Source organism: Parasteatoda tepidariorum, chromosome 2 (assembly GCF_043381705.1).
Source record: "Parasteatoda tepidariorum isolate YZ-2023 chromosome 2, CAS_Ptep_4.0, whole genome shotgun sequence".
In the NCBI taxonomy this organism is placed as follows: Eukaryota; Metazoa; Arthropoda; class Arachnida; order Araneae; family Theridiidae; genus Parasteatoda; species Parasteatoda tepidariorum.
The window spans coordinates 74,997,952-75,011,960 of NC_092205.1; the positions used below are offsets into that span (position 1 = coordinate 74,997,952).

A 14,009-nucleotide genomic window follows, 5' to 3' on the forward strand; every position below is an offset into this window, starting at 1 on the left:
ATTGTCGACCAGCGTTTTAGAGAACAAATAATGACTTTGTCCAAGAAAAAACACATTATAGCTGAGCTAAATGAAGAGTGCTATGTTAAATGAAGAAGCAATGTTTAATGTCAAAATCAAAATCTTGGATGATTTCAATGTGCTGTTGGATGTTGTCCGCCATAGCTTCTGTGGTTAACGTCACGTTGTAATCCAACTGCAGTTGAGTTGGACGGCAATTGTAATTCAAGATGAGCGTTCGATGACGTATATCAAACTCACAAATGGACCAATCAGAGGTTAGCGCTGATTTCCAGCTGACGGCGTCCTGTCCTAAGAAACCAGGCCTTTACGCAGACTGATCAAAGTAGTCATCCACCCGCTTACTGACAGCAGCCATTGATCCTCGACTTCGGTGTTCTATTGGGAATCGTATCCTCACGATCAGTCCACGGCCGAACCAAGCATCATTGACTGTGGTCAGTGAGTGGGTGGGTGACCACTTTAATCGATGAACCGAAGATATGCTGTTTTCAGTCCTCGTTTAACAATTCTACCGTAAAGTGCTCGACTTCGTGCGATAGTCCTCGCGCTTGGGAGAGCCATCCCCTCTGCAGAGGAACAAAATTCTGATGGCGTGTCTTTGGATCATCGTCAGGGATACTTCTCAGACCATTGTCTCAATAACCCATTGTGTGAGTCGTGGTGGCTCAGGGGATAGAGCGTTCGCCTTCCAATGAGGTGAACCGGCTTTGAATCCCAGCGATGGCTGGTAAATACGAACTCCACGCATAGCTCGCACAAACCACGGTGCTGATGTAAAATATCCCCAGTGGTAGACGGATCATGGGTTAGAGTCTCTTTTTCGTCAGACTAACAGTGGGAGGTTTTCCTCTCCATGTAACGCAAATGCGGGTAAGTTCTATCATAAAGTTCTTCACGAAGACAAATTTCTCCCAATAATTGATCCAGGAGTTCCCTTGTCTTCTGGATTGGGTTCAAAATTACAAGGCTACGGAGTTGCACATTGGGTCGGCTGTTCAACAACGGTTATAAAATAAAATAACTATTGTATATTATAAAACGTCTTCTATGTCTAAGTGAAAAATAAATTTTCTGTAAAACGCAATTAAAGATGAGTGTGTGCTGCTTGATACCCAGCCCGGTCTCTGTCACTTCTCCTGTTTTACAATGTTTAAAAATGTTTCTTTGAAAAAAATGTTCGTGATATTTAAAAAAAAACGAGATAAAATTTAGAGTTGAGTATAAAATCAAAATATTAGTTGTTTTTTTTTATCAAGCCTCAAATTTTCACTTTCGATCTACTTTACACATTTTTTTGAATTTTTCTAAACATTTTAAATTAGTATTTTTTTCGCCGAAAAATATCATTGTTTTCTTAAAATATATGTTATTTTAACTAATTAAAAAATTTCAAAAAATCTTGCACTATTCCATCATTTATATTACGAATTTGAATAATGTAAAAAAATATAGATATAAAGTCCATCAGTTAGATAATTACCTTGTCAGATCTAAAAATCTTGTTTTCAAATCTGAAACTCTTGTTGTTTGAAAAATCAAAGATATTTTGACTTAATGAGACAAAACATGTCGGTTAACATATTTTTTTTTTATTTGCTATAATCGACAATTTATGCGATAAAAAGAAAAAAGTAACTTTAAAATTTTCAATTTAATGAATTAATAACTTTAAATTAACCCAGTCTCAAGCATTAACTTTTTTTAAAAGCCTTCACAGAATTTTTATATTTTATACATATTTTTTTTTATTTTGTGCTTAAAATTCAGCATTTTTCTTATTTTAATATGGATCTCATATCTTTCTCATTATTCAAAACAGTAAAATATTTTTTCATCTTTTCTTTTTTTAGAAATGTGTTAGAAGACATTTTAGAGGATAGAATAATAATTGTAAGTAAAATGCAACTTAAATATTAATTCAATCCCAACTTTAAAATTCTTTAAAAAGTTTATAATTAGCATAAGTTTTAACGTTTCAATAATATAATATGTTGTATTATAAGCTGAAGCATGTCATTAAAATATAGTAAACGTGAATACATTGGTCATGTTATCTAAAATCAATTCAAAAGTAAACAATAATTCAGAGTAAATTATTAAAACATTTTTATCATTTTATTTAACAAGTTGCCTTTGCAACATTCAATAGAACAACCATTATTTTTTCAAGTTACAAGAAAAACAAAACAATACTCCGACAAAAATAACCAAGTTGCAATTTAAGGTTAATAGTTTAGATTACTCGCCGTTTATCACTTCTCAAATAAGGCTTAATGTGAATAAATATTAAAATAAAAATCCGAAGCTCACTTCCTACAAATAACGATTCCAATTTTATTTTTATTTGCCTTTTTGCTATTGCTTCGTACATTTTATTAGCTACAGGTTCGGTTTTTCATGTTTCAAATTCTTCCTTCCATAAGAATTAAAAACTAGCGTTGAGTAGTTGTTGAGGAGAGTCTGAGGAAAGAATGATAAAATATTGCAATCTTGGCGAATCTTGAATGGTAAAATATTGCAATCTTGTAATACTTTGCAATCTTGGCGCGGTTTTGAAAAGTAGTTCCAACTCTATAATGACACTTATCGCCAAGCTGTTGATAAACCGAGCAGTGGCACTTAACCTTAAAAACAACATCACTGTAGGGTATACCGGGCAAATGTATAACGGGCAGTGGCACTAAAAAGCAAACTAAAACTCAAGTAATTTTAAAAAAATTTATGTGTCACCAAATCTACTGCTACAGATTGGAACATTATCGCCTTCCCTGACATTGCCAATGCCGCCAAACCTAGTATACGTAATGCATACTAGGATTAAGACGGAAGAATTTTAACGCGATTTACTACGAACAACAACAGAAATAAATAATTTAAAAAATCAAATTTTCTTGAAAACTTATGTTTTAAAGTATTTATAAAATTCAATAATTGGACTCCTATTATAATTTTACTGTTTTAGGAACCAATACAGAAGGATGTCAACTCTGAAGATGTATTAAGATTCTTGGAACATTTCAAGCACAGTAATTTCTCTCTTGTGCGTAATAACCACGTGCGCAATAACTATTTCTCTAATCTGCCATCCAGCATCATAAATATGAAGACGGAGTCCTCACAAAAAATGTAATCTGGCAACTTAATTTCAAATTTTTTTGATACCAAACTGTATTCAAAAAAATAAACTCAATAGATATACAAAACACTTAATTTGTACATGGAGCCTAGATGAAAATGCCTGATATAAACTAAATACATTAATGTTTTAAACAGAAAAATACTTAAGGCAGGACCTGCAAATAATTTAGAATTGTGAGATGGTAAAATCAAAAATGAAAGTACGCTGTTTAAAAATGAAATCAAATTTTACACTAATATCAATCAATTTTGTTGCAAACTTTATAATGTTGGACTATGCTTCACCAACGTTTCACCATAGCGTGAAAAGCTTGTCATCTATGTCAGTAATAATGATATGCTGAACCATAACGTAATGTACCACCCCACTAAACTTGGGCGATACACAATAAAGCATAATATATAAGCTAAATATCGATATTTTTCATTATAACGATAACGATGCTAAAAATATATCCTCATGATGTATCATGAATACGATAAATGTCGACACGACGCGATCCACGGTGGCTCAGGGGATAGAGCGCTCGCATTCCAGTGAGTTGATCCAGGCTCGAATCCCAGCGAGCTGTAGGAATTCTGCTCCCGGATAGCACCGATCACAGTGCTGACGGGAAATATCCCCAGTGGTTGACGGATCATGGGTACATACCCTTGCCGTTCGAATAACTGAGGAAGGTTTTCGTAGTTTTCCTCTCCAGGTAACACAAATGCGGGTTAGTTTCATCAAAACGTCCTCAACGAAGGCTAGTTTATCTCAATGTTTAATCTAGGAGTTCCCTTGTCACATGGGTTAATTCAAGTCTATGTCTATGGAGTTGAACTTTAATAGTCGTAAGCTCAGAATTGAGTCGGCTGTTAAACGTCGGTTATAAAATAAAGTATCAGCAGGCAAAAAATGTCGAAAAATATGAATAAACAATTAATATGAAAACACAATGTACGTCATATATCGTTACGTGATATCTATTGCGTGATATCTATCGTTACGTGTTATTTATCATATACCGAAACTCGTTAAATACCGAAAAATATCGACATTATTGTGACTAAATGAGTAAAACCAAATTTCGTGAAGAAGGGAGAAGAATACCTATTTCTTGACACTGTGTTTCACAGTTTTAAGACCTTGGTGGCTGAGCTACTGAGCTTTGCTTTAATTGGCGCTATCTCTTAAGTTGGAAGTGATGGTCTAATAAATGTATTGGCGAGTATACTGCTCCATAATATTAAAACCAAAACAAAGAAATTACTCATTTCATTATCTTTGAAAATATGCTGTCAAAAAAAATCTATATCCCGTCAAGTTTTTTTCCTTAAATCCAACTCGACCTTAAAAATTTATGAAACGCAACATATGTAGGAAAGTAACATTAAATCAGTAAAGTAAATAATAATGAATCCTAGATATTCTTGAATTGAATACTAATGAGCCGCGATAGCTCAGGGGATACAACGTTCGCCTTCCAATAAGGTGAACCTGGTTGAAATCCCTGCGATGGCTGGTCGAAACGAATTCAGCATCCAGCTTCCACCAATCACAGTGCTGACGTGAAATATCCTCAGTGGTAAACGGATCATGGGTTAGAGTCCCTTTGTCGTCAGGTTAACCATGTGAGGCTTTCGTGGTCTTCCTCTCCATGTAACACAAATGCGGGTTAGTTCCATCTTAAAAAACCTCCACGAAGGCAAAATTTTTCCCAATACTTGATTCAGGAGTTCTCTTGTCTTCTGGATTGGGTTCCAAAGTACAAGGCAACGGAGTTGAACAATAGTAGTCGTAAACCCGAAAATTAGGTCGGCTGTTCAACGACAGTTATAAAATAAAGAATAAAATAAAAATGAATACTAGTATCCGTAGCATTCAATCCAAAAACTCTAACTGTTTTGCTTTTTTAATCATATGAAACAAAGCTTAAAGTAAGAAGGAAAAGAAAAAAAACTATACTACCAAAACCATTCAATTTATAGCTAGTTTTTGTTATCTCTTACTGTTTTTTAATTTTAAACTTTTTATCACTATTTACTTTATCTTGGGTCAAAAGAACACTTCTATACATGTGTTAAAGCCATTTAAAAATATCTTGATAGTAAGTTTTTTGTAAAATTTATAATAGGATTTGCTTTTCGTTCGAAGCGTATATATGTCATTGCTTGATTTTTAAATTCCGCACTCTGTGGAAGCTTTGTAGGATAAAATTCCGCACATAACTGGTTAAAATGCAATTTACCACTAACTCTTCTCAATGTGCAAACAAAATTTCTACTAAATTTAGTGTCAACAGCCAATTTAAGAAGAGAAAATAATCTGATTTTTTTTAGGAAGGACGAGATAGATGAATGGAATATGAAGATTTCAAGAGTAGAAAAAGATCTTGAAAAGGCAAAAGAAAAAAATGACAAGCTTGAGAATCAAATAAAGTATATCTTCAAATATTTTCTTTATCTTTCCCTCTATAAAACATAGAAAAGGGCAATAATTGCACTTTTAATTACCACACAATCATAGGAAGATTTTTCATAATTTGTAATATATTTTCAAATTATTATTTTAAAATTAGTAGCTTCATTCAAATTTAAGCTATAAAACGGCTTATCATTTTGATGGTATTTAACAGCTATTCTTGTTCCTGCCAGTATTTTAAGTGAATTTTTATTAGCGATAACTCAGTTTGCCGTAAAATTTTCTTATATCTCATTTTTAATAATATGAACTTCTCAACTAAGTAACTTAACTTTGCGTGTTAATGCTATGTAATAACTTTGATACTGCTTTTTATATATTTTTTTTTATTATTTTTTCATTTATTTTTAGTCATTTATTGAACGAAGATCCTGATGGGACGAAATTGAACAGAGAAAATGAACTGAAGAAAATAACTGAGATATATAAACTTTGCACAAACAGTGAAGTACAATACATGGAGTAAGAAACACATAAATTTTGCACATTGTTTCATAGTATGTTCTTATAATAGAATGTTGAGTATGCAAGTTTATAGCATTTGTCATATTTTTATGGCAGTGGCTAATTGCACTTCAAGTGCAATTACCGAAGCGATTAGTTCGGTCAAGGGTCTCCATACTCGGTATAAGTCTTTTATTACATGTATAAAGTGAGAGACAAGCGATACCGGTAGAGTTTATTTCAACGATTTAGAGGTAGAAGGGGAAAAAAACGAAGCAAAAGAGAAACGAAGAATCGGAGGAAAGTGAATAGACACTTTTGGCGTTTTATCGCCGGCTCTTCATATTCCGACAGGAAAAAATTTTCTGCCAAATGTATACTTTCTACCAATTCTTATTCCAGTTACATTTGTTTACTTGTTTCACCGATTCTTATTACGGTTATATTAACATATTCCTTTTAAAAACACTTAATATATAGCTGGTTTTTATTTAGTTTTAAAAAAAATTAGTAAAACATTTTAGTTAGAAAACTTAGGAGAGAAATAAAGACAAAAAAAAATCTTCATTTCCATTCAATTTATTTTTGTTAAAACTACTTTGAATTCAAACAGAAAAATAATTTTTCGAAATTAATTTCCGAAAGCAAATGTACAAATATACATAAATTAAATAACAGGAATAAAATTTTCTATTAAAATGAAGATTTAACTCGCTTTATTCTAGATGAGTCTAATTAAATTGAAGTCATCAAAAACATTACAATTTTATTTTTGAAAATCAAGCCAATCACAAAAGGTAACTGATAAAAAAAAAATATTAAATGAATTAATGAAATTTTAAAGAATAAAATTTACAAAATCACTAAAATGAATAAAGAAATAAACCTTCACAGAGACCGCAATATGTTTTTCATAGTTTCAGTTCACAATAAATTGAAATAACCATCAGCAACTTAGAAGGAAAATATTAAATAAGACCAATCTTAAATTATGGTATTTGTAGACAAACGTGGTACGAACAAATCGTTCTGCCTTCCTAATTCAGCAAATAATGATCTTTTTATTTTCACCTTAATATTTAGCATTGCGTTGATGAAAGTAGCCATAGAGGATTCTCTGGATAATTTATTTAAGGAGCTTGATGTTTTTCCAAAGAAAAAAGTGAAGGAATTGTTGAAGGTAAAAGTTTTAACTATTTAATAATTATTAATAACCATTGATAGTTTTATTATGTTCCGTAAGAAATGAATTTTTTGAACCAATTATTCATAACTCAAATTATTCGACCACAAAAAAGCTATTCCGATTTGCTGTTCAACAGGAATACTTTATAGTAGAACAGTTTAACGAGGATCCTCGATCTCTTCGCAGACTGATCACCCACCCGCTCACTGACCGCAGCCAGTGATGCTTGACTTTGGTGATCTATTGGAAACCATGCGGTACGATTAGTCTACTATGGAAATTTTCAGTAATAGATTAGTATACTAAAAGGTATTGTAACAATTTTAAATAATATTTTTTAATCACACCTAAACTTAAAAGTTGAGGTGTCTTGTTGTTCATTTACGTCGCACTAGACCAGCACAATGGGCTATTGGCGACGGTATGGGAAACATCCCTGAGAATGATCCGAAGACATGCCATCACAATTTTGATCCTCTGCGGAGGGGATGGCACCCCCGCTTCGGTAGCCCGACGACCTGCGCGCGAAGTCGAGCACTTTACGGTAGCACAGTTTAACGAGGACCAATACCGCACACCCTCGGTCCCTACGCAGACTGATCCAAGTGGTCACCCACCCGCACACTGACCGCAGCCAGTGATGCTTGACTTCGGTGATCTGCTGGGAACTGTGTCTTAACGATCAGTCCTCTGCGGTACTTGAGGGGTCTTAAAAGACAAAATGTTTTACACATTTTAGACTGGTGTTAAGACTATAAAAACTCTCCCTCTAATTTTTTTTAACTTTACCCAATGGCCGCGGAAACTGAAAATAAAAATTTTACCTTAAATAGTGCAAACAGAGGACCCTTGATTTTTTTTTAATCGTAATTTTACCAGATTTCGAAAATAGACAATTGAACATCGAATCATGTATGTTGTATTCATTTATAAATAATATTGAAAATATTAATTTTTGCTTTCCAGATGTTAGACGCCGAAAAAAAGTTGAGTGAAAGAAAAGTTGAAGAAGCTTTGAGGGCTCAACGGGCTTTCGAAAGGAAGAAAAATTTGATTCAATCTAAGAAGGTATCTAAAATAATATATACATCAAAATAAAATGCATCAAATATTTAGAATAAAAATTTTTTAAAAATACTTTATCACTTTATTATATACATTACAGCAGTAGACAGGCAGTAAAATAATAAATTGAGGAATTAACAAATCTCAACCCAAAAACCTCAATTGTAATTTCTTAGTTTTTATCAAATTGCTTTTCCTTTATTTCGTATAAATCTAGTTTTTTTTTTTTTTTTNTTTTTTTTTTTTTTTTCATGATAAAGAAATAAAGCTACTTAGTTTAGAACAATATGTCCGTTCTCGCGGTAGGACTCAATATTGGTAAGCTGTCTTACATTGAAGATGGTTAATTCAAACAAAAACAGTCTTAAGTATGTATGTAGATTGTGTGAAGACAACAGTAAGAAACAGAGCTTTAGTGCGAGCATGGATAGTATATAAAAAAAATTTCCATTATTGTTATCATAGTTTTTAAGTTCAGAGCAATGGATTATTTTGAGCTAAATGCGAGTGAATATTTGGTATGTTTTATATCGTCAGTGATCTTTTTAACCTGCACACAGCTCAAGATAGGTGTAAAAAAATGTACACAGCTCAAAAATGTAGTTGAAGAAAACGAAGACTGCAAAAGTGCGTTTTTTTTCCAATATTCAACCCAAATTTGACAACTAAACTACAACTTTCGTACTTACTTTTTTAAAAACATTATACAAAATCATTATGGAGCTAAGTACCAGACTTTAAGGTCGGATTGGATAGGAATGTAGAAAATATTTTAACTTAAACGAATGTTCTAAGTGATCTAGCCAAATGGACATCACTTCAGTTCATTCAATAAAGAGAACAATTTCATATGGAGAAGCTAGAAAAACGCAATCAAATGCTATGTCCACTTTCTTAAACACTCCTGTTGATCTGTGTCCTGAATAAAAAGGTTCCTTTTTTTCTCATTAAAATGTCTCTAAGGCATGGATGAATAACATGTTTAGTTCCTATATGCGCTACCACACTACGGCTAGTAAGAAATACTATTTCATATTAAGAAACCATGCTTATTTTAGAGAAATCTTATCCATTATATTTGCTGTTAATGGGAATAGGCCTACTACAAATGTGTATTTAACTCTTTGGACATAAGCTGGGGGGCCAAAAAAGTGGTGGCAACATGGATCAAATCTAGACGCTTCAGAAGATGACTTCGTGTAAACAGTGAGGTTGAGGAAGAAAATTTTGGGAGCCCGAATTTCGTTAATTCCCCTCAACGTAAACCAGACTTGATTTGTTTGCATTTTGATATTTTATACCAACATTTCAAGATTCATGGTTTACTCTAGGCTTACCTGAACTCACTTACTTCTGAAAAACGATTCTTTATTAATAGTACAATAAATCATGGGCAGTGCTTGAAAAATTCGCACTCGAATTCACCAGTTTTTTTTTTTTTTTTTATCGCAATCTGTATAAAAAAATCAGTACAATCCATACTCCATTGCTTTCTTAGTTTGAGCATCATCTTTTAGAACTAAAACCTCCACACTTCTCTATGCAAGTAGGCTGCTCAGCGACTTAAAAAACGAGCTTATTTGCGCTTTAGCCAACTTTTAAATGATAGCGGAGAAAAAAAACAAGAAAATCTAAAGACAAACGTAGATCATAAAGGCTACTTCGTTGGGGAATAAATCCTCATCCTCTTTTCTCATTTCCTTGACGGCCACTTAATATTAAAAGTTAGTTACATATTCATTCAGACTAAAAATTTCATGAAAGATTGCTTTTGCACTGATTCATTTTCTTTTAAATACCCTCAGTAACCTACTTGTGTAACGAGATGCGGAGACTTTCAGTTTTAGGAGGTGATAGTTTGAATAGGCCTATATAGTAGCTCAACATGACCACTTTGCTTTCCTTATAGCTATCACAAAAAATGTGCCCTAGCATTTAGCACACGATTTAGCTTCGTAAAACTTAAAGACAACTTCAAATTGAAGAAACTCTCATCTTGTTCAAACAGCACAACAGAAAGTGGTAGAGCAGTATTGGCTCAGGGGATAGAGCGCTTGCTCCCAAATGAGGTAAATTGGGTTTGAATCCCAGCAATGGCTGGTTGATTCGAATTCCTCACCAGGCTGGCACCGACCACAGAGTCCCCTTGCTGTTTGGCTAACCGAGGGAGGTTTTCCTCCCCATGTAAAGCAAATGCGTGTTAGTTCAATCAAAAAGACCTCCACAAATGCAAATTTCTCCCAATCCAGGAGTACCCTTGTCTTCTGAAAAATTACAAGGCTACGGAGTTGAACATTAGCAGCCGTAAACCTAAAATGGGTCTGATGTTCAATGACGGTTATAAAATAAAATAAAAAAACGGTAAGTGGTAACACTAAGACAATGCAAAACAAAAATAAATTAGAATATAATATAGAAAAATGTAGCGATCGGCTCCAAAAGGCACAAATAATTCTAACATGGTGACTGTTTAGTTTTGTCAAATCATATGGAAAGCATTAAAAATGAAAGATACCTGAGGTAACCACTGACCACTTTGCCCATCTTCTCTTTAATAACTCAAAATTCTAATTAAGTTTTTACACTCATTCACATATTCATTTCTTTTTCAGGAAAAGAAGCGTATAGGAAGCTGAATTCTAAAAGAAAATTCTTTTCAATCCAAAATACTTATTTATTCTGAGACATAAAACATGTGAGAGTGGTTGAGAAAAATTTCCCATATTCGACTAGTTCAACAAAAAAATTTCAATTAAATTACAAAATTTTTAAAATAATGTGAATAAATCATATTTCTCTTATTATTTTTTTTTATCTATTTACATTAAAGGAATATACAATTTAACCCCTTAACGCACAGATTTTTGAAAAAAACCGGCCAAATAAAATAAATTTTTTTAATGTAAAAAAACACACTTTAGAACATTATGTCAATGCATATTTTCAATTCTCGATTAGAGTGTGAAAAATTATAGCAGCATAAAATACAACGGCGCTCGAATTATTTCGAGTGTGCACAGTTTGGCCTGTTTAGCATGCTCGAATTAACTCAAGCGCACAAGTTAAGGGGTTAATAATTCACAAGCTAGAAGTGTCTACGCTGCAAAACACTCAACTGACATAATTTAATTTACTGAACAAGATCCGACAGGTCAAAATCCCAAAAGAAATTAATTTTACAAAAAATGTTTAAGACCGTTGACAGATTACCAAATGACGCTATTTCCTGTGATCACAACCTAAACTATGACCTCCAATGTACCATCCCTACACCCTGGACGTTCAGTCTATCATTTATGGTAAAAGTCATGTTGCCTGAAACCTAAAGAAACTCTCAATATTCATTATACGTGAACAATACTGCAAAAACTACAACACTGTATTGTTGAAACCATATAGCTTGCTACCAGGAAGCTATTGAAATGTAAGTAGCTGAAAATAAAGAGATTCACTAGAAGACAAGTCAAATCTATAACACGCAGTTTACTTTCTTTAAATAAGAAGCACTTATTCTGTTTATGGCAACAAAAGTGACGCCATAAACAGAATAACGGAAGACTTGAATAGCTATACAGTAAAACGGTGTCAAATGAAACATATAAAACTATTTCAAACAATGCAGATATCAATAAAGAAGAAACCATATATAGTATCAAAATTCTTCTGTCATTAGTGTTATCCCATAATGCATACTTCTAAAAAATGAAATCACAAAATCAACCAACAAAGAGATATTAAAAGCAAGGAAAGACGAAAACACTATTAAAATCTAACAAATCACTGCTGAGGAAAAAAACTAGTTTATTATCGAAAAAAACAAAGCGAAGATTAAAGGCAACCAGTAAAGAAACCTCCAATTCTCAAGCAGGCGTGCACGCATGCACACACACACACACACACAGAGAGAGAGAGAGAAGATTCGAAGGTCTTATTGGACCTAAATTATCTGACTCGATTCTTGATTTTTAAAAGATACTTCATTCTTCAATTTTAGTTCTGTACAATATATTATTCACGAAAAGTCCTAGATTTCCTACTTTCCTTTTAAAAATTTTTTTTTACTTGGAAAAAAATTTAAACTGGGTAGGACATGTTAACTCTATGGGAAATTTACAAATGCTAGAATTTCAGTGAAAAAGTACAGATAATTCTATTTTATAAGACAATTTAAGAAAATTATACGTGTAATTTACATATGGTGAAGTAAAGGCTGTACTCAAAAGGGGAGAGGGGCACTCGTTCTAAGAGCCAGGCGGAAGAAGGCCGATCAAAATTCTTTTCAAAAAATAGCGTTTATTAACGTTTTTTCAAAAGAATATTGTAGAGAATTACTTTATATCTAAATAAAAACTATAATTTTGTATAACAGGCCTTTGAAAATTCTACAAAATATTAAAATAAGCCTTTTTAAACTTATAAAACCTTTGTTCAACTTAGGATGTGGTTATCAACTTCCAACGTTTTTTCCTAAGGTGAATCTTTCCGGAAAAACTTTTTTAGTAGTATATCTAACTCAGTTGTGTTAGATTTAGATGAGGTTACTATCTAAAAGTAGAGATGCTCAAAAGACTAGATTTCTTCTAGTATAAATGTATGTTTGAATAGAAACAAATGAAAATAAATGTTTACAGTAATTAATCGAATTTCTTTACATAAAAGTCACTTTCTGGAAATTAATATTTTATTTTAATATTTTAGACATTTTCAATACATAAACTCTACACTTGAAAAATGCAAAAAAAGGAACATATTATTTCCTTATTTTCAAAGAATAATCTAAAATAAGAAGAAAAAAACTAAATGAAATAATAACAATGAAAAATAAGCTTAGAAAAAATTTCAAAACAAATGAAATAATCTCAAAACAAATTTCAAAACAAATAGACAATTCAAACTAAATGAAATAATTTTTATTATAATTAACAAAACGTTTATATAATTCTCATCCGTTATTATAATTAACAAAATGCACTGCACTTTTTCCATAATGTATATTAAATTATTATTTAAAAAATCACAAAAATTTATAAAATATAATTAAAAATGTGTTTTTACCAATACACAAATGTAAACATTAACAAATAAGTAAAATTTTAAAGAAATTATAAACCAATTAAATCACAAGTATCACAAAAACTAAAATCATAACTAAGCTCATATGGATTGATATTCTTTTACAACATAACATTAAATCTTAATGTTAATGTGCAATAGAATAGTTCCAGAACATTTAAGAGAACAAAAACTGAAACAAGAAATAAAATTAAAAAAAAGAAATAAAATGGATGTAGGTACATTCATCACAAAATACCCCAATATGTAAATAAGTATAGATGAACTGATCATTGTAGATTATGAACAAAAAAAGAATTTTTAGAATTCGAACTTATCAAATACAAATAACAATTCGGTAATCAATATACAATATAGTGCACCATTTTCAGAATGGGATAAATCATAGTAAATATGAAAAATTATAATCAAACTTGCTAACCTTTCACAACAAAAAAAAGTTATCAACTTCTTCAATACAAATATAATATAGGCTAGATTATTAAAACAATTTATCTCTTTAATGAATTAATAGAAAAGTAAAGAACAATCACAAACCTCAACCTGAAATCATTAATTGTGAATGCTTAGAATGGAATATATTATAATAAAATGAAGAAATACTGACATCATAAA

At 31.8% G+C, this 14,009-nt stretch overlaps 1 protein-coding gene across 1 annotated transcript in view; it reads left to right on the forward strand.

Annotated features, from left to right (window-relative positions):
• Window positions 1-11,715, forward strand: part of LOC122269649 (putative autophagy-related protein 11) — a 30,509-nt gene extending 18,794 nt beyond the window's left edge. The window contains exons 9-15 of the mRNA XM_043043733.2: window positions 1,875-1,914; window positions 2,987-3,150; window positions 5,485-5,583; window positions 5,978-6,088; window positions 7,154-7,250; window positions 8,223-8,324; window positions 10,934-11,715. Coding sequence (XP_042899667.2) covers window positions 1,875-1,914; window positions 2,987-3,150; window positions 5,485-5,583; window positions 5,978-6,088; window positions 7,154-7,250; window positions 8,223-8,324; window positions 10,934-10,957 — 637 coding nt within the window. The 3' untranslated portion in view covers window positions 10,958-11,715. The remainder of the gene's footprint in view (window positions 1-1,874; window positions 1,915-2,986; window positions 3,151-5,484; window positions 5,584-5,977; window positions 6,089-7,153; window positions 7,251-8,222; window positions 8,325-10,933) is intronic.
• The last annotated feature ends 2,294 nt before the right edge of the window (window positions 11,716-14,009 follow it).